Here is a 22,004-nt window from a genome sequence, read left to right as displayed (position 1 = left end):
TCAGGAAATACTTACCCTCCGTCGTTCCTGCACGCAGATGACAGAACCCAGCACTGACGTGATGGTTCCGCCTTTCTTTACTCCCTGGGTGGAAAGGATCTGGGGAAGTCAGCTAGTTAAAGGGTGAGCATCAACGGTGAGCCTGAGGACTCTTCGCTCCGCGGGGGCGTTTACGGTGTAGCCTATCATGGGGCATCTAGGTGTGTTTTAGATGTTCTCTTATCATTCGGGAAACATGGTTTGGAAGGCCACTTACTGGCTGACCTTTACAGGCCCTGGTTTGATACAGCAGAGAGTCCAAGAGGTCAGTGGATGGAAGAGTAGTTTTGTGCCTGTTTGTAGAAAGAAGCAGACAGTGTGGTCTGCGGAGGGTAAGATGCATGAAAAAACGTGTAAAAATGCCAGTGCTAGGAAGAGTAGTTCACATGGAGGATGTTGGCAACAGCAAATAAAAAAATAAAAGGTCTCCCCCCCCCCACCCCCCCACCCCGCCGTGGCCTCCCCATCCAGGGCTGTCATTCCATCTGGAGCCTTTCCCCCAGAGACGGATTTAACATTAAAATCCACTTGCGTCTTCAACAGTCTCCTTACAAGTTACACCACTGTTCTGTTCTCCTTCCCTCCCGTGTCTCCCTCTGTCTTCCTGCCCCTTCCCCGTTAGAGGGACTGAACAGTAGTAACAAAGGAGGAACTTGAGTGTCAGGGCCCAGATTGAGGTGAGTGACACGACAGTTTCTAAGGCCTGGGTCTTTCCATCCCGCAGAAACCCTCAAGGGTGTCATTTTGTTTTGCATTTAGATATGAGAGGGCACAAAATGACCATCACCATCAAGAGTCCTTTCTGTCAAATACAGGCTTCCCCTGTTATCCGAAAGTAGAGCGCCCCCATGAAAGCTTCTGTAGGTCTAAATGGCATCAGTCAAGAGCGTCCGCCATTTTCCAAAAGTTCAAGTTAGCCACTTCCCTTTTATAAAACACCTACATTAGTACAGTAACAGCTCTTTCATAAAAGCAGAACTCCTCTTCAGATTTCTTCTGGTTAGTGAAAACAGACAAGTACTCATTGGGTCTTTCATAAACATGCCATAAAATGAACTTTCAGAAAGCAAGGGATCCCTGTATTGGCAAGGGTTCTGGTCTCAGGGACCACTGATAATGCAGATGTCCACTGTGGCCCTGCCCTTATTGGCCCTAAGTGGATTGAACTTGAACCTTTATTTCCTAATTCAGCCCACGTGGGGAGACTGACCTCAAGAGGAACCTTAGCTTCTATAGATGTTGCAGAATGTACTCATGAGCAGTGATTTGCCCATCGTGTGTTTGATTCATCATCTTCTATTTTTTTTAGCTGGAAAACCTATAAAACCACATTAAAGAAGCGTATAGCATAATCCTCCTTGACAATCAATCTTACTGACTGATTTCCTGCACATTTAATTGGGGTTGTCTGTTTAGCTCTCCGTTTCTTGAGCACCATTGAAACCACCCCCATACCCCCAAATCTGTAGGTTTATACCAGAAGTCCAGAAGGGCCAAGTTTAAAGTACTTTTTTTTCCATTTAAGTAGATGTTCCTAGAAATAGCCACATGTACTTGCACGACCCAGTAATGAAATGCCCTTCTTTTGAAATGATTCGAATTTGTAGCACATACAGACATCTTGAGCTTGGTGGTTATAGCTGGGCTTCCCAATGCTCAGTGCAATCCCTCCCCTTTGTAGGCATAAGTAAGGTTGCTAACACCCAGTGTTTACAAATAACATTTTTGTTCAAGAAGAATGGTAACACGTATGCACATCAAGAATGATGATTCTTCAGGGGAACGTGGGCTCATTTCACAGAGCGACACATTTCAAAGCATAGATCTTGTTTAGTGCCCTCCCTGCACCCCACCCCCACCCTTTCATTTCAGGCTCCTCTGTTGAAATTACAGACTTACCTTACAAGTCAGTGAGTGTGACCTTTTATCCAGTCTCACCGAATCGGTGTGCCTTTTTGGCATAGAACTCTTTCACTGCTTCCTCTTCAAACTTCTGCTAATTATTCTAATGGCTAATTAGAATAATAATAAATATCTTGTCTTCGGATTACTTTCTTAAGATGATTTGGGATGTTTGGGATATGACTAACTTCTTGAACTTGGATTTGGCTGTTTTACCTCCATGTTTCTCAAAGTTCTGAAGATTATATACCACCAAAAGATTAACCTTAACTCAAGAATTATTTAACCAGAGTGTGTTGTGAAATTATACTCTACAGCAGTGGATTCTCAAAATAGGACTTGGGAAGTTGACCTGTGTTGAGAGGGACATTGTCTCCGTATATCCAAAGCTCAGCTAACTCTCTTCTCAAACCTGGCCCCCATGCCCAGCCTTCTGTTTCTGATAAAAAATGGAACTGCTATCTTTAGACCTCCTTCTCTGCTCCTACACCCAGGTACTTGCCAAATCCCACTCATTAGCCAGTACTGCTTCTGGGGTCGCCCTTCTCCCCATGCCCACTTGCCACTGCCCTCACTCAGGTCCAAATGAGTGGCTTTCCCTCCCTCCCATTCTTCAGGCTGCGCATGTTTCTTGTAGATTTCTTTCTGAAGCATTACTCGGATCTTCACCACATCCCTGCTGGGATCCTAATGCCTCCAGGCTGCCGGTTGTCACTATATCGTGCACCAGAATCCCCTGGAGAGCTTGCTAAAACACGGCCTGCTGGATCACACCCCCAGGGTTTCTGATTCAGTACATCTGGCGCAGGGCTAGCTAGTTTGCTTTCCTTACAAAGGCCTTACAAAGGTGTTCCCCAGACCATCCTTGGAGGACTTCAGCTTGAGGGTGAGCCTGTGCTCCCAAGACTCCAGGCTACTCCTGTCTACTCTTTCTGACTTCCTCTGTGCTCTTTGCTTAGCTGGTGCTCTTTGGAGCCCCTCGAGTGATGTAAGAATAAGACTTGGGCTCCTTCAGAAAAAGCTCTGAGTCTTATTCGCCTGATTCCCATCTGACCCATTGACAGCTATAAGGGTCCTCAGCAGAACGCATGGGGAGGGCAGTATTGCTTTAGCAGAGACACCACTGAGGGATACCATGAATGAATGAGAGTCATGATAAGAGGTGTAGGGGACCCTGTCCCAGGCTGAGGTGATGAGGACCTCCCTGTGGGCTACCACGCTGCCTGTCCATCCCGGCCATGAGTTGATAAGCAGAGCGGGCTGGGCCAGTGGCCAGGGGGCAGTTATTTGTGACAGTCTGCACCTCTGCACCAGGCATGCCTCTTTTCTTAGCTTTCTGTCACTCAGTCCCTCGCGCCTTTTTTCCCTACCTTAGCCGTGAGGCCCTGGGTCTTTTTGGTGGCTTCCTGGATTGAAAAGGCTTCCAATGCTTAACATAAAGCAACAAAATTGCTTCTGAATTTTAATCTGAGTATTTGTTGGAGAAAAGATACAGTCTAAGAAGGACTGGTATTATAGTTATGGCATATTATAGGATATCCAAGTAGTATTCTACATATTCATGTTTTATAAGGCCAGTTTTGTTTAGCGGAAAATAAGCCTGGACGTGGACACACGGTATCCCCATTTTGCAAAACAAACAGATGCAGAGATTGAGTAATAATCATGAGTCTACAGTGCAGAGATTTTCCCACCATTATACACACAAAGAATAACTGCTTTATAAAGTAGTGTGTTATAATTAATAATTATGTTTGGAATCATGGCTACAGGTGTTAGAAAGTTTCTGCCAAGGTAGAGAAGACTGTGTGACAATTGTAAAATATATCATTGGATGATATTTACTCCAGAAAGCTATTAGTAGCCTTAGAGCAAGTGTCAAACACGTATTTGATACGTAGTAGATAATGAAAGACTTTATATAAATGTAGACCATAGAAGAAGTCTGGAAGGAACTCATCAAACTGGTAATAGGGACAAGTCTTTTTTTTTTTTTCCTTAATATACTTCTGTACTATTGCTCTTTTTGAAGTACATATATGATAAATTGGTTGGGAGGAGAGCTTGCGGGAGGAGTATGAAGGATACCAATTAAATCCTAAAAACAAACAAACAAACAAACAAAAAAATACAAGAAGAAGAACAAAAAGAATCCACCAAAATCTCTCTGGCCGTCATTACCTATAAAGGCCTCCATGTTGGTTCTTCTGCTGGAATGTGTCCCGTTTTTCCATCTCACACTCTAGTCTCTGAGACCTAGTCCTTTGCCCCCTTCTTCATGAAGGCTTTCCTATCTACTTTCTTCAAATCTCGTGCTAGAAATGATCTCTCCTACTATGAACAGTCCTTTCTCTTAGTACCAAGACGTTCTTCTATCGTAGCGTGATTTCCCCAAGAGAGTGTTTCCTGACCATTGCACATGTGAAGACCCCCCTCTCTGAAATTCAAAAGAAAAAAATTGTAGGCTCTGACATCATAGTAGTTGAGCTTTGATTTATCAGTTCCTAGGGAATGCTTGGTGTTTCTGTGGCTATCTGGACCCACAGTATCTCTGTGGCCCTGGAGGGCTGCGCAGCTCAGAGGTTGAAAGCTACTACCTCTTACCCCCCTACCCCCTTGGGAGAGAGAGAGAATCCCAAGCAGGCTGTGCACTGTCAGCATAGATCACAGGGCTCGAACTCCCGAACTGTGAGATCATGACCTGAGCCAAAATCAAGAGTCACACGCTCAACCGACTGAGCCACCCGGGCACCCCTAGAGAGCTACTTCCTCTTATGATAACTTCTGCAACTAGTTAGGAGTTATTGTGGATAGGAGGTAAACTTTCTGCACCAACCAAGGAAGACCACAAAGAGACGGGTACGCAGAGATACAAAATCTGTGCACCTACAAATGCAGCGAGTCAAAGCAGTCAAGACATGTCCCTGCACCTCCCTAAGTTTTGTAGCTGGTGATTGTCAACTGTGAGATGCTATGTGAGCGTCTGAAGTTCCTACCAGGTTACACTGCTGTTGACACAGAGATGTGACAATGGCAATAATCTCGGAAGGAATATACACGGCATTTTGGAAGCACAACTGAATGGTGTGTCATTTCCACGAGAGCTGACCCAAACGCAGTCTCCTGTGCTGTCGATGGCAGAGGTTTGAGACTTGTCACAGTGTGTGGTGGTGGCAGGCTTCCAGTCCTCCTGCCAGACCCCTGCTCAGACATCTGCTCCCCTGTTTCCTTTTCCCAGGGCCCCTCTTAGCCTTGCTTCTCTGAAGCCAGGAGTTGACCCCAGCTGAACGCTCCATCTTGGCAAATCCTGCACTTCCGTTCATTCGGCAAATACCGAGCAGCTGCTCCACAGGGGCCCCCTGCAGGGCACTGCGGGCGTGCACGCGAGGCCTTTTATTTTCAACATTTTCTTCTAACCGCTCGCGTGTCTGTGTCTTTTCACAGGGTAGTGATGGTGCCCGGAGATCCGTGCTACTGGATGGCGACGAGCCCTTGGTGTATTTCTATGATGATGTCACAACCATGTACGAGGGTTTCCAGCGGGGCTTACAGGTGTCAAGTAAGCATTTGCGGGATTTGTGTGATAAATGCTTGACGGTTCTCATTCGGCATGAGTGGTCTTTCTGGAGAAAGTCATCTTTGCTCCCGTCTTCCACCTGTTTCCACCTGTTCGGGTCTCCCTGTCTCCTCCTGTAACTTCTCCAGAGTGACGTCCAAAGCACAGCAGCCCCTCCAGCTTATCCCCTGGCAGAGCGGGTTCCGTGGTGGAATATGTTTTCATCATGTCCCGCATTTTGTGGAGGGTCACACATATGTTAGCTCATTGTGGGCTCTGACATATCCTGAGGTCAAAACATCTGTTTAATTGGACCCAATCCAACATTTTCAAACTTACTTGAGCATGAGACCCATATTTTGAGAAATAAACACTGACATCCCAAGGAAGCAGTGTTCCATGAGACACTTGGCAAGCGTTGGCCCGTGGGATTGCGCTTCATTAGTAACGGTGGCCTAAGAGACCCCGTGCACCTGCGTGCCTTTCCAGCCTCTCTCTCTTCCAGGCTCCATGTATACCTGCCTCACGTCACACTGAACTTCTCGCAAAACCAGAACCCCTCTCCTTTCTCATCACCCCGTGCCTTTGTGCATTTGTCTTTTTCCTGATCATAAAGCTGCTGCTTTCCTACCTCAGCCCCGGGCGCTTGCTATATGCCTACTAATCCTGTAAACCTCGTATTGCTTTTTTTTTTTTACCTTTTCTATAAAACCTTCCTATTCCCTTGTTTTCATCTCCTACCTCCAGGTGGAGATGCCCACTTTCCCCAGCATCTTGTACCTATTTCTGTACCAGCCCCTCCAGGGAACAGAGGCATTTACTGCCCATCTGTCCCACTAGCCAGTGCTCCATGAACCAGGCAGCTGTCTCTTCTCTCGGCACCTGCACACCGTAGGTGCTCTATTAATGTGTCCTCAGAGATGGAGAGAGTCCTCTCTACTTCCCCCCACCCCTCTTTTTGTTTCAGCCCCTTCATTTTGGCTTATTCCAGGTTACTCTTTAGAAATGGTCTTTGGGATCCACACGTTTGTTATTTAAATCTTTCGGTGGTTAGCTTTTATTTTTCCTACTGCTCCCTGGGCCGTAGTCTCCTGACGGCCGGGGGCTGTGTGCTATTACTGTCTCTGTCCCCACGACATGTTGCATGTGGTATGTGCTCAGGAAGTGCCGTGGTTTTTACATGATACTGGTAAAATTGGATTGCTCTGTTGTGTTTTTGCCCTGGTGTTCCTGTAGCAGATTCATTAAGCCCCACGATAAAGGGCGAGCATTTAATTTGTGAACTTCTTCAAAGTTAGGGGGAGGGGCAGGGTTTGTCTGTGATAGTAAATACCCATAAGGTACAGCAGCCTAACATAAGGCCACATCAAAATATTTGTATATATTCTATATATATAATAAATATATGTGGGTATGTATATGCATGTTCATATGTGTGTGTGACCTTTACCACTACCACAGAGTCACGTGTATAAGTGTTTATATGATTTTCCACTATTAGTAGAGAATGAACTCATCTAGGTCGTGTGGTAACTTACATTCTACTTCTGACTCTCCTCTCATCTTAGGACAGTAACTTTTTTTTTTTTTTGGTCACCTTCCTCTACTTGGAAAATGAGGGTCTTACGTGAATGTTTCCGAGAGGTTGAAGAAAACGAAGTTCAGTCTTCTTAACCTGTACTGATTGAAGGAAACTAGTCTGCAGATCACTTTGCCTTCATCCCCCCACCCCAGAGGAGCTTTTTATTCTAAGCTTTAATTTTCTACACTACCATAAGATTAAGCCTTTACAGGAGAGCAAAATCCAGCCTCTAGATAAGGTAGTTAGGAGTCTGTTGAATGACAGGAGGGGCCAGCCAGCCTGGAGTTTTCAAACCTGGTCTTTTCAGACCGCATGCAGGAAGCCACTGCAAGGAGGGGCCCTCTGCCTGCCAGTCAGTGGATTCTTGTCCCCGGCTACACTGCATATCACCTGGGGAGCTTTTAAAAACCACCGAGGCCCAGGCCCCTTCCCTGTCCAATTACATCAAAAATTTTGTTAGTAGGGCCTGGGTATAGTATCTTTTTTTTAAGTTCCCAGTGTCCGGGAGCTGGAGTCTGCATATTTTTTTTGTAAAGGGCCAGAGAGTAACGATGGTTGGATTTCAGGGCCATACAGTCTCTGCCATGACTGCTCAGCTGCAGTCTTAGATCATCCGTAAATGAACAAGCGAGGCCGTGTTCCAGTAAAACTGTATTTACAACAACAGGTGGCAGGCTTGACTCGGCCCCTGCCTACAGATCGCCAGTCCCTGTTCTTAAAGAATAAAATCACGTTATTTCGCATGGCAAATGTCTGAAAACAGCCTCTGATGGGCCTTGTGTTGTCCAGCGTGGCCTTTATTACAGTCCCTGTGAACTGAAGTGGGTCTGAGAATAAGGCCCTCTGTGCTCTTTCTGTTTGCATGAAGACTGCTGTAGAGAGAGCCAGGACGTCAGTGTGGAGCAGAGAACTTGTCCAGCCTGGGTCCTCCCCGTGCTCACGACTGACCCACACACGCGGCACCCGTCTCTAGTGGGGGGACTCTGTGTAATAGGTCCAGCGTATCAAGGCTGCCACGGGGGGCCGTGCTCCACCGTCCCTCCCTCTTCTTCCAGTCCCCCAGACCAAATCAGAACATCTGAACTGCCACTCGAGCCTGGAATGGGGAAGCCAGATATGCTATAGTCACAAGACAGAAATGCCGATACCCTGTTCGGAGGGGAGGTGACAAAACAGTCTGTAGTAGAAGCCATGCAGGCACACAGATGGCGGTGGGGCCCATGTTTCTAGTTGAGAAACATTCGGGGGCGGGGGGTGCCTGGGTGGCTCAGTTGATTAAGCGTCCGACTTTGGCTCTCACGGTTCGTGAGTGGAAGCCCCGCGTTGGGCTCTGTGCTGATAGAGCCTGGAGCCTGCCTTGGATTCTGTGTCTCCCTCTCTCTCTCTCTCTCTCTGCCTCTTCCTGGCTCGTGCTTTCTCTCTCTCTCTCTCTCCCGCTTTCTCAAAAATAAATAAACTTAAAAAAAAAAAAAAAAAAGAAACATTCTGGTATGTGGTCAACCCTGGTCATCATCTGAATATGGCAGCTTTTTGTGGGGGGCTGGGGGTGGAGTGGACATAGTTTTCCTTCAACAACTACAAACTGAGCATAAAGTTAGCTTGGGGTTAATCTGTAGAAAGAAACTTGCGTAATTCCAAATATAAATGACTTGAATGATATTTATTACTGTGCTAGCACTTAGTGTGAATAATTAATACCGGGTTTTCTTTCTTCCTGTTTATTCGTTACCTGGGTTAGAATCAGGACGCGTCCTGATATTTCTTTCTTTTCTTTTTTTTTCAATGTTCATTTTATTTTTGAGAGAGAGAGTGCACGTGAGTGGGCGGGGGGAGGGCAGAGAGAGAGTGGGAGAGAGAATCCCAAACAGGCTCTGCAATGTCAGTGCAGAGCCCGACATAGGACTCGATCCCACTAACCTAGAGATCATGACCTGAGCCCAAATCAATAGTCAGACGCTTAACGCCACCCAGGTGCTCCCATCCTGATATTTCTTAACATGTACTTTTATAAATACCCCCTTATTTTCTCTCATTTTGCATCTTTTCTTTATTTTTGTTTCTCTGCAATTAAGACTTCACCTGTGTAAATAAAGTCCAGGTCATCAGAATTTGGACATTGAAGAATCGTATTTTCCTTTTTACATTCTGAGTTAGAATGCTTTAAATTTAGAAATTTTGAGGGAGTCTTCTGAACACCTACACCAGAATTTCTTTGCCATTCAGCTCCTGACTCCTTTCTAAACCGATAGGGTATTGAAGAAGAATTCACAAATTGAGTGTCTTTAAAAATTGTATTTATCGGGGCGCCTGGGTGGCACAGTCGGTTAAGCGTCTGACTTCAGCCAGGTCACGATCTCGCGGTCCGTGAGTTCGAGCCCCGCGTCGGGCTCTGGGCTGATGGCTCAGAGCCTGGAGCCTGTTTCCGATTCTGTGTCTCCCTCTCTCTCTGCCCCTCCCCCATTCATGCTCTGTCTCTCTCTGTCCCAAAAATAAATAAACGTTGAAAAAAAATTTAAAAAAAAATTGTATTTATCTATATCCTCTAACTTTTTCCCTCTTCTCCCGCTCCATTTAAGAAACAAAATAGAAACAAACAAATGAGACCGAAACCTAGGGAGGACATATTTCCGACCTGATCTCATTATTTCTTTTTTTTTCAACGTTTATTTTTTATTTTTGGGACAGAGAGAGAGACAGAGCATGAACGGGGGAGGGGCAGAGAGAGGGAGACACAGAATCGGAAACAGGCTCCAGGCTCCGAGCCATCAGCCCAGAGCCTGACGCGGGGCTCGAACTCCCGGACCGCGAGACCGTGACCTGGCTGAAGTCGGACGCTTAACCGACTGCGCCACCCAGGCGCCCCTGATCTCATTATTTCTAATCTAGGGACAAAAATCTGTCTACCTGATCCTTTATAGAATGGAGTACAAATTAGAATATTTATGCATGTTAAGCCCATTTTTTGTTTTTTGTTTTCCTTTTTCCAGATAATGGCCCTTGTTTAGGCTCTCGGAAGCCAGACCAACCCTATGAATGGCTTTCATACAAAGAGGTGAGTTTTCTGGCTCTGTGTGTCCTCGTGCAGGATGTGGTACTGAAATAGGTCAGCTCTCGGAGACGCTGTGAGGGCTGGAGGGTCGCTACTGAGTCCCTGTGTTGCACTAGCTCAGAGCTTCAGGGACAATGTGCAGCATGCAAGAGAAGTCTTACACAGCAATTTGGGGAAAAACTGGTTAAGTAACTTAATTGGTGGTTCAAAAGCACTTTATTTTAGAACTTACGTTGGATGCATTATGGAGTTGAATTTAATTCTAAGATGACGTTCTAGAAGTGTGCTCAGAGTCCATGGGAGAACAGAATTTCTCCTCTGCTTTGAGGGGTACTAGTGATATTTAGAAGCCCCACCATAGAGTAGCCCTCTCATGTGATAGATGAGGAACATATACCCCAGGAAAGGATGGGCCTCGCCTAATGTCACAAGCTGGTCAATGACAGAAACAGGAGCAGAAGCGAGGTCCATACCTTCCGGTACAGGGCTCTTTGGTGCATTGTATGAACCTGACCAACCTGGGACTGCGCTGACATAGAGCCCCAGGGCGGCCGTAGCGAGCAGAACAGATATGCGGAAGTGACACCTGTGTTACTGTATAAACACAAAGGAGGCTGGGATCTGGGTGTATTTCTCTTTATTCCTGTGACTCTGCGGTCCTAGCTGATCCACAGCTACAGCTGTTTCAGTAGTTTCCACTGGCAGGGAGGGAGCGGAGCAGGAAGATGCTGCTTTTTATTTCGATCGTGATAGCGAGACATCTCGATGCCCCCGCCTCTCCCTGGGGAGGCAGGACCCCAAGGACGTATGGGAGCCACCGGAAGCATCAGTTTCTGCTGCCTTTTGTTTCCGGCACAGCTGTCCGGGAAATGGCTCCCTGCCGTAGAGGCAGATCATCCTGTGGCATTCATGAATCCACGTGAGCTTCCTCCTTGCACGTTTGGCAGCTGTGCTCTGGAGTATATATGTGACAGGGGAGTCGTCACGAGGAGCCACAAAGCCGGCTCGGGAATAGCGCTCGCTGGCCTTCCCTAGACTGAACCCCGCACCACTTTTCCTTCCCTTCCCTCCCCTCATCTGAGGATCAGTGAGATGCAGAAGGCTTGGCTTGGGTATCTCTTGACAGAGAGCCAAGAGGCAGAACAGCTTAGCGGACCTTTCTTGGGGAAGGAGGGATGAGATGCGTGGCCCGGGGGACCAGAGGGATTTCACCGCTTTTCGTGTGCCTTTCCAGAGCCAAGGTAAAATAGCCGCCAAGGTCCCTTATTTTCGCGAGGGGCGTAGCAACAGTTGTGCGCGTGTGCGTTGGACACGTAACGCTGCGTGGTGGTGTTCAGGCCTCCCGGAATCCACAGGTGTGTTGTGAATTACTTGTGTTAGATGCCGGCTGGAAGGCGGAAGGCAGGTCCGTTGCAGATGGGACTTTTCAAGGCAGACTGAAAATCACGGTGGTTCCTGAAGGTGTTAATCCGTGTTTTGTACATTTCAGCCAGAGGCTGGTGACGATATAAAACAGGACATAACAGAAGCCAGCTTTGGATTTGTAGACTTAAGTCTTCTCGTCAGCCTGGTGCCTCTGCCCTTTGCGGGGCTAGGAACCCTGTGAGGTTTTCTGAGGGAACACCTGAGGGAGCCTCTTTCTGGAGATACAAATGCACACACACTAGCCTAGAAAGCTCCGCAAACCAGGGTAGCATCTCACGGGTTCCCGTCCCTTATGTGCAAGCAGAGGTTGTGAGAAGGCTGGGGGATATGGAAACATCATTCTTGCTGTCACCTCACCTTTCAGCTCTCGTTCCCATAGGCAGAGCGAGGTGGCACTGTGTGCCAGGACAAATGGGGTTCTGGGCAGGAACAGGTGTGGCTTCATTCCCTACAGGCATGCGTGGGAATTCAGACTGCTCCCGAGAACTCAGCAACTGAGATGAAGAAAATAATTCCAAACTTTAAGATGAAAAAAAAAATTTCTTTGTAGTTAATTTGGGGTGGGAATGGGGAGAGGTTGGGGGCAGGTTTATAATCCTACCTCATTTTTATGAATCTACCTATTTTTACTTAGTTGCAATAATACTATTTATTTACTTACTCATTTTACTTAAAATTGTCACAAGTTTTTTGAAGGTGTCCCCCAAACTTGCTATTTCTGTATTTATAGCAAATGACAAGTTTGGGCTGCTTTGCTGCTCTTTATAAATGCAAGTAATTTCTATCATTCTACGTCCTCGCATTACTTTTATAATTTTATAAAACTAAAGTGTAAAATAGAAATGTGCGTGAGAAGCCCGGGCATCCAGTGACCTCTGACCTGCAGCTGTCGGAATCCGATTCCTCTGCTTTGCAGAAGGAACCCTATGACCAGTTCTCCTAATAGTGAGTTCTGGTGAAGCCAGCCTCGTGTTTTACAAAACTGTAGGGCTGACGGAACCCCGTTCGCTCCTGCTGCCCTTCGCCATGCGGCGCCACTTGCTGGCCAAGATAGCAGACTCGGTCGGCTGTCACTCCAGTGAGCTTTGTTCCCTGAGTTGGGCCTGATGTGGTTCCTGATTTTTTTTTCCTCCCCGTTTCAGGTTGCGGACATGTCAGAGTGTGTGGGCTCAGCGCTCATCCAGAAGGGCTTCAAGACTTCCCCGGATCAGTACATTGGCATCTTTTCTCAGAACAGACCTGAGGTATTGACCATTAGACGCCAGTTGTGTGCGGTTTTGAGAGTCCTCACATGTAAGAGCCAACTGGAGTTCATACAGACCTTTGCTTGGGACCCGATTTTGTGCTCTGATCTCTACTGTGCATATGTCTCTATGTTATTCCTTAGAAAGTTACACATATGAAAACCCAGGCTCGGGCCTCCTTGGCCTTTAGGTGGAAAAAATCTATATATCACTTTTTGATTATTGGTTTTTGTTTTTTCAAAAACCAGGTCCCAAACAAAAACTAAGAAGGAAGTTACTAGAACAGATAACTAACAAAGAATCCTCCTAGCCTCCAGGCCTACCTCTGTGATTAGAAAAATAGCATCAATAAATTATAGAGAAACTTGGATACATTTTTGGCAGTAGCGGACTCCCCTCTTTGCTTTCTGAAAGGTGGGAGCTTTCCCTGTGATCAGGTTACAAAATTTAAAATACCAGGGGCAGCGGGAAAAGTACCTCACCACGAGTCAGCCTCCGTGTAGACACGGTCTGTCTGGCTGCCAAGGCCCCTGCGTGGTGCTTCTGTAAACCCTTGCATTAAGGTCAATTTAAATGAGAAGCTCTTTTGGAGCTGTTGTTCCAATATATATAATACACGTATTATAGCGTTGGTGAACAAATGGCATAACTTGGCTTGGAAAAATTCAAGCACTAGGCTCGAAGGAATTGAATTGGTTCTTGTGTCTAAAAGACATGTTGGCTCAATCGCTGTGCTATCGACTATTTGATAAATTAGGCTGGTTTCCTAGAGTTTTATGTACTGGTAAGGGATACACAGCATTTTCCACAGTTGGACTACGACTAGGCTTATAGAATTTCGTTTCTTTCATTGTAAGTGAAACCCATTCAAGTGAACACATCCCAGATGTTTGCGTTAGTGGCATTTTATGCTGAATCTATCACTAGGACCTTACTTCATAGGGTAAGCTCCTTCCTACATTTATGAACTAGTTTAATAGATGTGTATGGAGCACCTACTATGTGCCAGGCATCGTGAGGCACCAAAGCACAACAGTGATTTGGATCCTTCTCTTAAGGTACCGTGTGAGGGAAGACTGGCCCGTAGGGTGTTGCTTTGTCTGTAGTGTGGCAAGCGTGGACACAGGGAAAAGGGTTATGGTGAGCTCAGTCAAGGAGGACTTCCTGGAGGTGGCCTCCTAGTGGAGTCTTGAAGGATATGAGAGCAGGGAAGCTAAGGGAGTGTCCGGAACAATGACATGTTTGCATCAAGCAGCGTATCTGTGCTGGGGGTTGAGGGATTTCAATCTGGTAGAGCTTGGAGGGGCAGGGAAGACAGGACTACATGTGCCACATGGACCCTGCTGAGGAGCTTGGACCTGCCCTCCATGTTGGTAACTTGGAACTGATGCTAGGAAAGAAAAAGGAGCAAAACTGCCCCAGACCGAGTGAATGTAAGTGGGGTGTGCTGCCTTTCCACAGCAGCTGTGCCTTTATCTGCGCCGTGGCCGCGTGTCGGATTCCGCAGATTCGAGACCTGCAGCTGGAGATGAGGGGCACCACCAAGGATTTTTAGCGAAAGGCTCATCTTGCCATGTTTGACTTGTAGGCAGATCAGTTGCCACATGGCTGATGAGTTAGAGGCAAGGAGACCGGTCCCTGTACCACTTCTTCATCACTTTTCTGGGGAGATTTTGCCCAGAACATCTTTCCTGTTAGAGGGGTGTCCCTCCTTCCCCAGTTCCCAGGTCTCACCGCACACGGCTGCACAGCTGATCTTCTCACACCCCAGGGCCTCCATTTCACCGAGAAGCCCTCAGTGGCCGCGCATTACCTGGGGATGGGGCCAGGCCCCTCCACAGACCACCTGCGACCCTGCCTGCCGGGGCACCCTTGAGTGCTCACTGCCCTCCCCCCTGCTTTTGTTCACGCAGTCCCCGCTCCTGGAGTCTCCTTGCCTTTCTCTCCATCTGTCCAAACCATGCTGCCCTTGCAGAGGGCGAGCTCAGTCACGTGCCCCGTGGAGGTGGGTCACTTCCGGCTCCCTCGTGTCTGAGCCGGTCACTATCTCGTACGGTTAATTATCTTCTCACATATTTGCCTCGATTCTTCCGGCCAACTGCACTGTCCTTCTAAGAAGCGGGCAGGTGTTTTGTTTGCATCGTGAATCCTCCGTGGTGCCTGGCACATAGGAGTAGACACACAAATGTTGATTTTGCCCCATCCAGTGTTTCCACTTTGAATCTCTCTAGAGTGTTGTTCTCCTTGGAGTGGTTCCGTGATGACATCTCGTTTTCTTTCCCTGACCTTCACTGTTCATTTAGTGGGTGATCATTGAACAGGGATGCTTTGCTTACTCCATGGTGTCCGTTCCCCTCTATGATACGCTTGGAGCTGAAGCCATCACCTACATAGTCAACAAAGGTATGTCTGAGGTCTCCAGGTGGGCACTGGCCTAGTTATCAGTTAGATTTGATGACTTTACATTTGGTTATATTTGATTTGATAGGGATTTTATGTTTAAATACACATCTGTCTTTCTATTCAAAGACTGTAAGTCCTGAAAATAGCCTGGTGTCAGATATCATACAGTCAGGCTTTTAATATCTCGGAGCTCATTCTTCATTGTATCTCTTCATTCCCAGCCGAACTCTCTCTGGTTTTTGTTGACAAGCCAGAGAAGGCCAACACGCTATTAGAAGGTGTAGAAAATAAGTTAACGCCAGGCCTTAAAACCATAGTCGTCATGGACTCCTATGGCATCGATCTGTTAGAACGAGGCAAAAGGTGTGGCGTGGAAATCATCAGTCTGAAGGCAATGGAGGTGAGTCATCCTTCCCACTTCCCTGGTGGGCGCCCCTGAGGCCATTTCGGCTCACATGTGGTATCCAGTGCAATCATGCAATCCTAGCTCTGGTTGGGCATCGCAGCAACCCATAAAAGACTTAGGGTGGAAATTGCTGCCTCATTACTGGAAGGAAGGATTCTACATGCGTGTCTCAGTGTGAATCCATCACATCTGATAAAAAGTACTCTCGTAAAACAAGTTGCAGGTGCTCACACATTTATTCTAGAGCACTGACCAGCCATGCCAATAAATGGTAGAAATGTGAATTTCTTTTTTTCTTCTTAATGTTTATTTATTTTTGAGAGAGAGAGAGAGAGAGAGAGAGTACAAGCGGAGGAGGGGCAGATAGAGGGGACAGAGGATTCAAAGCAGGCTCTGTGCTGACAGCAATGAGCCCGATGTGGGGCTCAAACGCGTGAACTGCGAGATCCTGACCTGAGCTGAAGTTGGATGCTCAACCAACTGAGCCACCCAAGTGCTCCAGAAATGTGAATTTCTGATTCAGGTGGAGATTTAAGTTTGTATGTCTTTTTAGCCTTTAATGCCATTTACTTACTGATTTGTTTCTAAAATGGAGCCAGCTATAGAAATCTGCCTCATTATTCTTTTTCCCAAGTTGCTTTTGTAGCGTCCTGGTGGATTTCCAGCATAGATGTTTGATTTGGTTTATTTTTATATTAAATTTCTTGAGATTCACCTTAATCAGAACTTTAAGGGTAACCATTCTAGGAAAACGAATGTGGCGTATATTTAAATTGGTTGTTTGACATCACATGTAAAAAGCTGATTCTCCCAGTTGGATTTGGATTAGAGTTTAATCCAGAGAAGCTAGTAAGAGGAGGATCTTGTCAGGTACATATCACAGGAATTGGCTGTTCTCCTTCTGAAAATGTTATAAATATTTTCCTAGAACTGTTATAAATAGGGTTTGAAATTTTACTTATAGTTCTCCTTCTACAAGGAATTGGAGGCTATAAACAAGGATCTATATAATACCTTTCCGGAGGAACTTAGCGGTCATAGAGAAACTAATTTGTTCTAACAGAGCCTTCTGCCTCACATTTATACAGAGACGCACACAGTAGAATAGATGCTTAGTCCATAAGAATGGGTGTGCTGTACTGTTCAGTTGGGTTTTTAGCTAGCTTTTTACCTAGCATTTCTGCACATTTGTTAATTTCACTTGTGATCGCAATAATGCCATTTACAATGTAATTTTTTTCCTCCATCTTTTCCCTAACCCCACCACACAAACATGCACACGCATGCACACACCCACAGGAATTTTTTGGTATTTTTTTATTTTTCTATGATGACATAATTTTAAGATTAAAAAATTTAGGTAAATGAAGATTGTAATGTAAAGTTAACATTAAAGATTTTATTTATAAAAGACATTGTTTTCCACTTACCTGTGTCATATGATTCATACTTGGGTTTTAAAAATTTGTAAGCAAAAGATTAAGTAATTTTTAAGAAGGGAATTTAACATTGGCCTTCTGGTTGATCATATGATCAAGTTTATGTTGATATATAGGATCAAAAAGAGAAATATTGGTATTTGGAGTTTTTGCTTTTGGGGGATATTTTATTATGAATATTTTCAGACATGCAAACAAGAACAGGTACAAAGTACCAAGAATTGTACAGTAGACTGCCATATGCCCACCAAACATCTACAGCTAATGTTTTAATATATTTGCTTTATCACATATTCGTGCATTACTCTGTCCCTCTATTCATTCATTATCTTTTTTTAATGCATTTTCATTAAGTTGCAGATTTTATTACCCCCAAATACTTCAGCATGTTATTCATTAACTAGAATTCAGTTTTCCTCCTGGGCAAGGTTTTTGTTTTGTTTTGTTTGGGCATTTGGAGCCTGAAGATGGCAACTCATTTATTTTTATGGTTGCTGTACTCTTTTCTACATGATGTCATTATACAGGTTTGAGGCTGTGAACCTTCTTGGCATATAGGGCACTAATTTTGATCATGTGTGTTCCCAATAAAATAAAAGCCAAACTGCATGTAGCTGTGGCTGTATTTTACTTAATATCAATTTTTGAAGAATTAGAGATCTCAAGAAGTTATGTAAGAATTTTGAACAGATGAGTGGAGATTTGGGTCTGATAAAGATTACTTTAAAAAAAAGGAATTATTTTTGCTTTAGTTCTTAGTTGACTTCTATTTGGACTTCACTGTTCCTGTTTTTAATCAGCAGTCTATTATATACATAATTTAAAATGTAGTTAAGATTAAAAATGGTTTGGGGTGCCTGGGTGGCTCAGTCAGTTAGGCATCTGGCTCTTGATTTCAGCTCAGGTCATGATCTCACTGTTAATTGGATCAAGCCCTTCATTGGGCTCTGCACTGACAGTGTAGAACCTGTTTGGGATTCTCACTCTCTTTCCCTCCCTCTCTGCCCCTCCCCTGCTTGTGTGCTATCTCTCTTTCTCTCTCTCAAAATAAGTAAACTTTTTAAAAAATTTTTTTATTGTTTTATTGTTTTTTAATTTTTATTTATTTTTTTAATTTACATCCAAGTTAGTTAGCATATAGTACAACCATTATTTCAGGAGTAGATTCCTTAATGCCCCTTACCCATTTAGCCCATACCTCCTCCCACAACCCCTCCAGTAACCCTCTCCTTATTACTCAGCTATTTAAGTCTCCTTATGTTTGTGTCCTTAAGTCTCTTATGTTTGTGTCCCCCTCCCTGTTTTTATATTATTTTTGCTTCCCTTCCCTTATGTTCATCTATTTTGTGTCTTAAAGTCCTCATATGAGTGAAGTCATAAGATATTTGTCTTTCTCTGACTTAACTAATTTCACTTAGCATAATACCCTCTAGTTCCATCCACGTAGTTGCAAAGGGCAAGATTTCACTCTTTTTGATTGCTGAGTAATACTCCATTGTGTGTGTGAGCATGCATGTGTGTGTGTATATATTTATATATACATATATATATAAATATATACACACACACCACATCTTCTTTATCCATTCATCCATCGATGGACATTTGGGCTCTTTCCATAACTTTAGCTATTATTGATAGTACTGCTATAAACATTGGGGTGCATGTGCCCCTTCAAAACAGCATACCCGTATCCCTTGGATAAATACCTAGTAGTGCAATTGCTGGGTCATAGGGTAGTTCTATTTTTAATTTTTTGAGGAACCTCCATACTGTTTTCCAGAGTGGCTGCACCAATTTGCATTCCCACCAGCAGTGCAAAAGAGGTCCTCTTTGTCCTCATCCTCACCAACATCTCTTGTTGCCTGAATTGTTAATGTTAGCCCTTCTGACAGGTGTGAGGGGGTATCTCATTGTGGTCTTGATTTGTATTTTCCTGATGATGAGTGATGTTAAGCATTTTTTCATGGGTCGGTTGGCCATGTGGATGTCTTCTTTGGAGAAGTGTCTATTCATGTTTTTTGCCCATTTCTTCACTGGATTATTTGTTTTTTGGGTGGTGAGTTTGATAAGTTCTCTATAGATTTTGGATACTAACCCTTTATCGGATATGTCGTTTGCAAATACCTTCTCCCATTCTGACAGTTACCTTTTAGTTTTGCTGATTGTTTCCTTCGCTATGCAGAAGGTTTTTATTTTAACAAGGTCCCAATAGTTCATTTTTGCTTTTGTTTCCCTTCCCTTGTCCAGAGACATGTTGAATAAGAACCTGCTGTGGCCAGGGCCAAAGAGGTTTTTGCCTGCTTTCTCCTCTAGTATTTTGATGACTTCCTGTCTTACATTTAGGTCTTTCATCCATTTTGACTTTATTTTCGTATATGGAGTAAGAAAGTGGTCCAGGTTCATTTTTCTGCATGTTACTGTCCAGTTTTCCCAGCACCACTTGCTGAAGAGACTGTCTTTATTCCATTGGACATTCTTTCCTGCTTCGTCAAAGATTAGTTGGCCATATGTTTGTGGGCCCATTTCTGGGTTCTCTATTCTGTCCCATTGATCTGAGTGTCTGTTCTTGTGCCAGTACCATACTGTCTTGATGATTACAGCTTTGTAGTACAGCTTAAAGTCCGAAATAAATAAACTTTTTTTAAAAAATGGTTTAAAAGTGTATGCTGGGCAGAAACTCACTGAGCCCTAAGCACACTGATCGAATTTCCATGTAATTCTAGCATGCTCACTCCATATGCTCATTCAAGCTATTCTGTTTTAATAGGAAAGGAATATAAATAGTTCATTAAAGAAATTAATAGCTAATTGAAGTGGCCACCAAGATACCTCCATGCAGTGAACTGAACAACATCACAATGGACCCCAGGTAGTGACTGGGAACCAGCTGCTGGGAGATGCATCCTCGGAAATGAACCTGCAGCTCTTCATGTCCATCCAGCAGTGCTCTTCTGTCTTCTGTCATGGACACTTTTATCTTTTTTTAAGTTTGTTTATTTATTTTGAGAGAGAGAGAGAGAGAGAGAGAGAGAGAGAATGAATGAATGGGAGAGGGGCAGAGAGAGAGGGAGAGAGAATCCCAAGCAGGCTCTGCACTGTTAGCGCAGAGCCCAACACAGGGCTTGAACCCACGAACTGTGAGATTGTGACCTGAGCCAAAACCAAGAGTCAGAGGCTCAACCAACTGAGCCACCCAGGAGCCCCATGTCAAGGACTGTTTTATAATCTGAGGTTCCCAAATCTTTTATCCACTCCATGTGGGGAGTATAGATATTTGAGCCTGTAGCATTTCATCCTGCAGGGACTGCCGGTGATCCAGTCATCCAGAGCTGGGTTACCACATGTCGGTGCTGTGCTCTGGTTTCAGGAGGGTGCAGAGCATCTGCAGTTCTTTGGTTATGACTATGGTTTGCTTTTGGTCAAGAGCCAGCCATAAAAGGGTGTGGGAGTGCGGACAAGAAATCCATCATAAAAAACCTCTGATTGCTGTCTTTTGGATAAATCCTGTTTCAAGGGCTAGTCCTGACACCATTTATTTGGTTTTATATGAGAGAAGACAACTGGAAAATGGCTCCTTTTTAAAAAAATTTATTAATGTTTGTTTATTTTTGAGAGAGTGAGAGAGAGAACGTGCATGGTGGGGGAGGGGCAGAGAGAGAGGGAGACACAGAATCCGAAGCAGGCTCCAGGCTCTGAACTGTCAGCACAGAGCCCGACGCGGGGCTCGAACTCAAGAACCGTGAGATCATGACCTGAGTGGAAGTCAGATGCTTGAGCAACTAAGCCACTAAGATGCCCCTGGAAAATGGCTTGTTAGAGCAATGCATCAATATGTCACTTCAGGTTAATTAAAGTGGTCAGTTTCTTTCATTTGAAACGGACACTGTCTTTGAGGCAGCTCTGAGTGAATCCCACAGTAGAGTCAAGTTGAAGTGACTTTATCAATGTCGCCTTATTCTTTACATTTTGAAAATGTTTCCATTTAAGATTTTTTTTTTTCTCTTCTCCTTAAGGACCTGGGAAGAGCCAACAGACAGAGACCTAAGGTGAGTACATGATGTCAGCCCTGCAAAGCCCTGCTGATAACTAGTCTCCAAGACTGGTAGAAACCTTGGGGATCAATGTATGGCTTATAGTTTTCTTTCTGTTCTGACTTACACCACCTTTGGGTTTGTTTGTTTGTTTGTTTGTTTGTTTGTGTGTTTGTTTTTATTGTGCTCTAGCCGCCAGCACCTGAAGATCTTGCAGTGATTTGCTTCACCAGTGGAACTACAGGTAAGGTTTGAAATGCAGTTGCCTCTTTTTTTTTAATATGAAATTTATTGTCAAATTGGTTTCCATACAACACCCAGTGCTCATCCCAAAAGGTGCCCTCCTCAATGCCCATCACCCACCCTCGCCTCCCTCCCACCCCCATCAACCCTCAGTTCTCAGTTTTTAGGAGTCTCTTATGTTTTGGCTCCCTCCCTCTCTAACCTTTTTTTTTTCCTTCCCCTCCCCCATGGACCTCTGTTAAGTTTCTCAGGATCCACATAAGAGTGAAAACATATGGTATCTTTCTCTGCATGACTTATTTCACTTAATGATGATTTCTCTGTATGACTTATTTCACTTAATGATGATTTCACTTAAATATGACTTATTTTCACTTAATACCCTCCAGTTCCATCCACGTTGCTACAAAAGGCCAAATTTCATTCTTTCTCGTTGCCAAGTAGTATTCTATTGTGTTTATAAACCACAATTTCTTTATCCATTCATCAGTTGATGGACATTTAGGCTCTTTCCATAATTTGGCTATTGTTGAAAGTGCTGCTATAAACATTGGGGTACAAGTGCCCCTATGCATCAGCACTCCTGAGTGGCTAAAATGAACAAATCAGGAGACTGTAGATGCTGGTGAGGATGTGGAGAAACGGGAACCCTCTTGCACTGTTGGTGGGAATGCAAACTGGT

The 22,004-nt window shown here is 44.7% G+C and overlaps 1 protein-coding gene across 6 annotated transcripts in view; it reads left to right on the top strand.

The window, feature by feature from the left end:
* The window catches only part of ACSL1 (acyl-CoA synthetase long chain family member 1), a 72,856-nt gene that overhangs the window by 30,815 nt on the left and 20,037 nt on the right, over positions 1-22,004 (top strand). For all 6 annotated transcript variants that reach the window (XM_025933083.2, XM_025933082.2, XM_086703200.1 and 3 more), the window contains exons 3-9: positions 5,386-5,500; positions 10,067-10,131; positions 12,696-12,797; positions 15,101-15,200; positions 15,422-15,600; positions 21,062-21,094; positions 21,272-21,323. In XM_025933083.2, the coding sequence (XP_025788868.1) occupies positions 5,386-5,500; positions 10,067-10,131; positions 12,696-12,797; positions 15,101-15,200; positions 15,422-15,600; positions 21,062-21,094; positions 21,272-21,323 (646 nt within the window). The remainder of the gene's footprint in view (positions 1-5,385; positions 5,501-10,066; positions 10,132-12,695; positions 12,798-15,100; positions 15,201-15,421; positions 15,601-21,061; positions 21,095-21,271; positions 21,324-22,004) is intronic.

This window comes from Puma concolor, chromosome B1 (genome assembly GCF_028749965.1).
Source record: "Puma concolor isolate L17-30 chromosome B1, mPumCon1.1.hap2, whole genome shotgun sequence".
In the NCBI taxonomy this organism is placed as follows: Eukaryota; Metazoa; Chordata; class Mammalia; order Carnivora; family Felidae; genus Puma; species Puma concolor.
The sequence above is the reverse complement of the archived record's forward strand: the minus strand, read 5'-3'. Positions and strand labels throughout refer to the sequence as shown.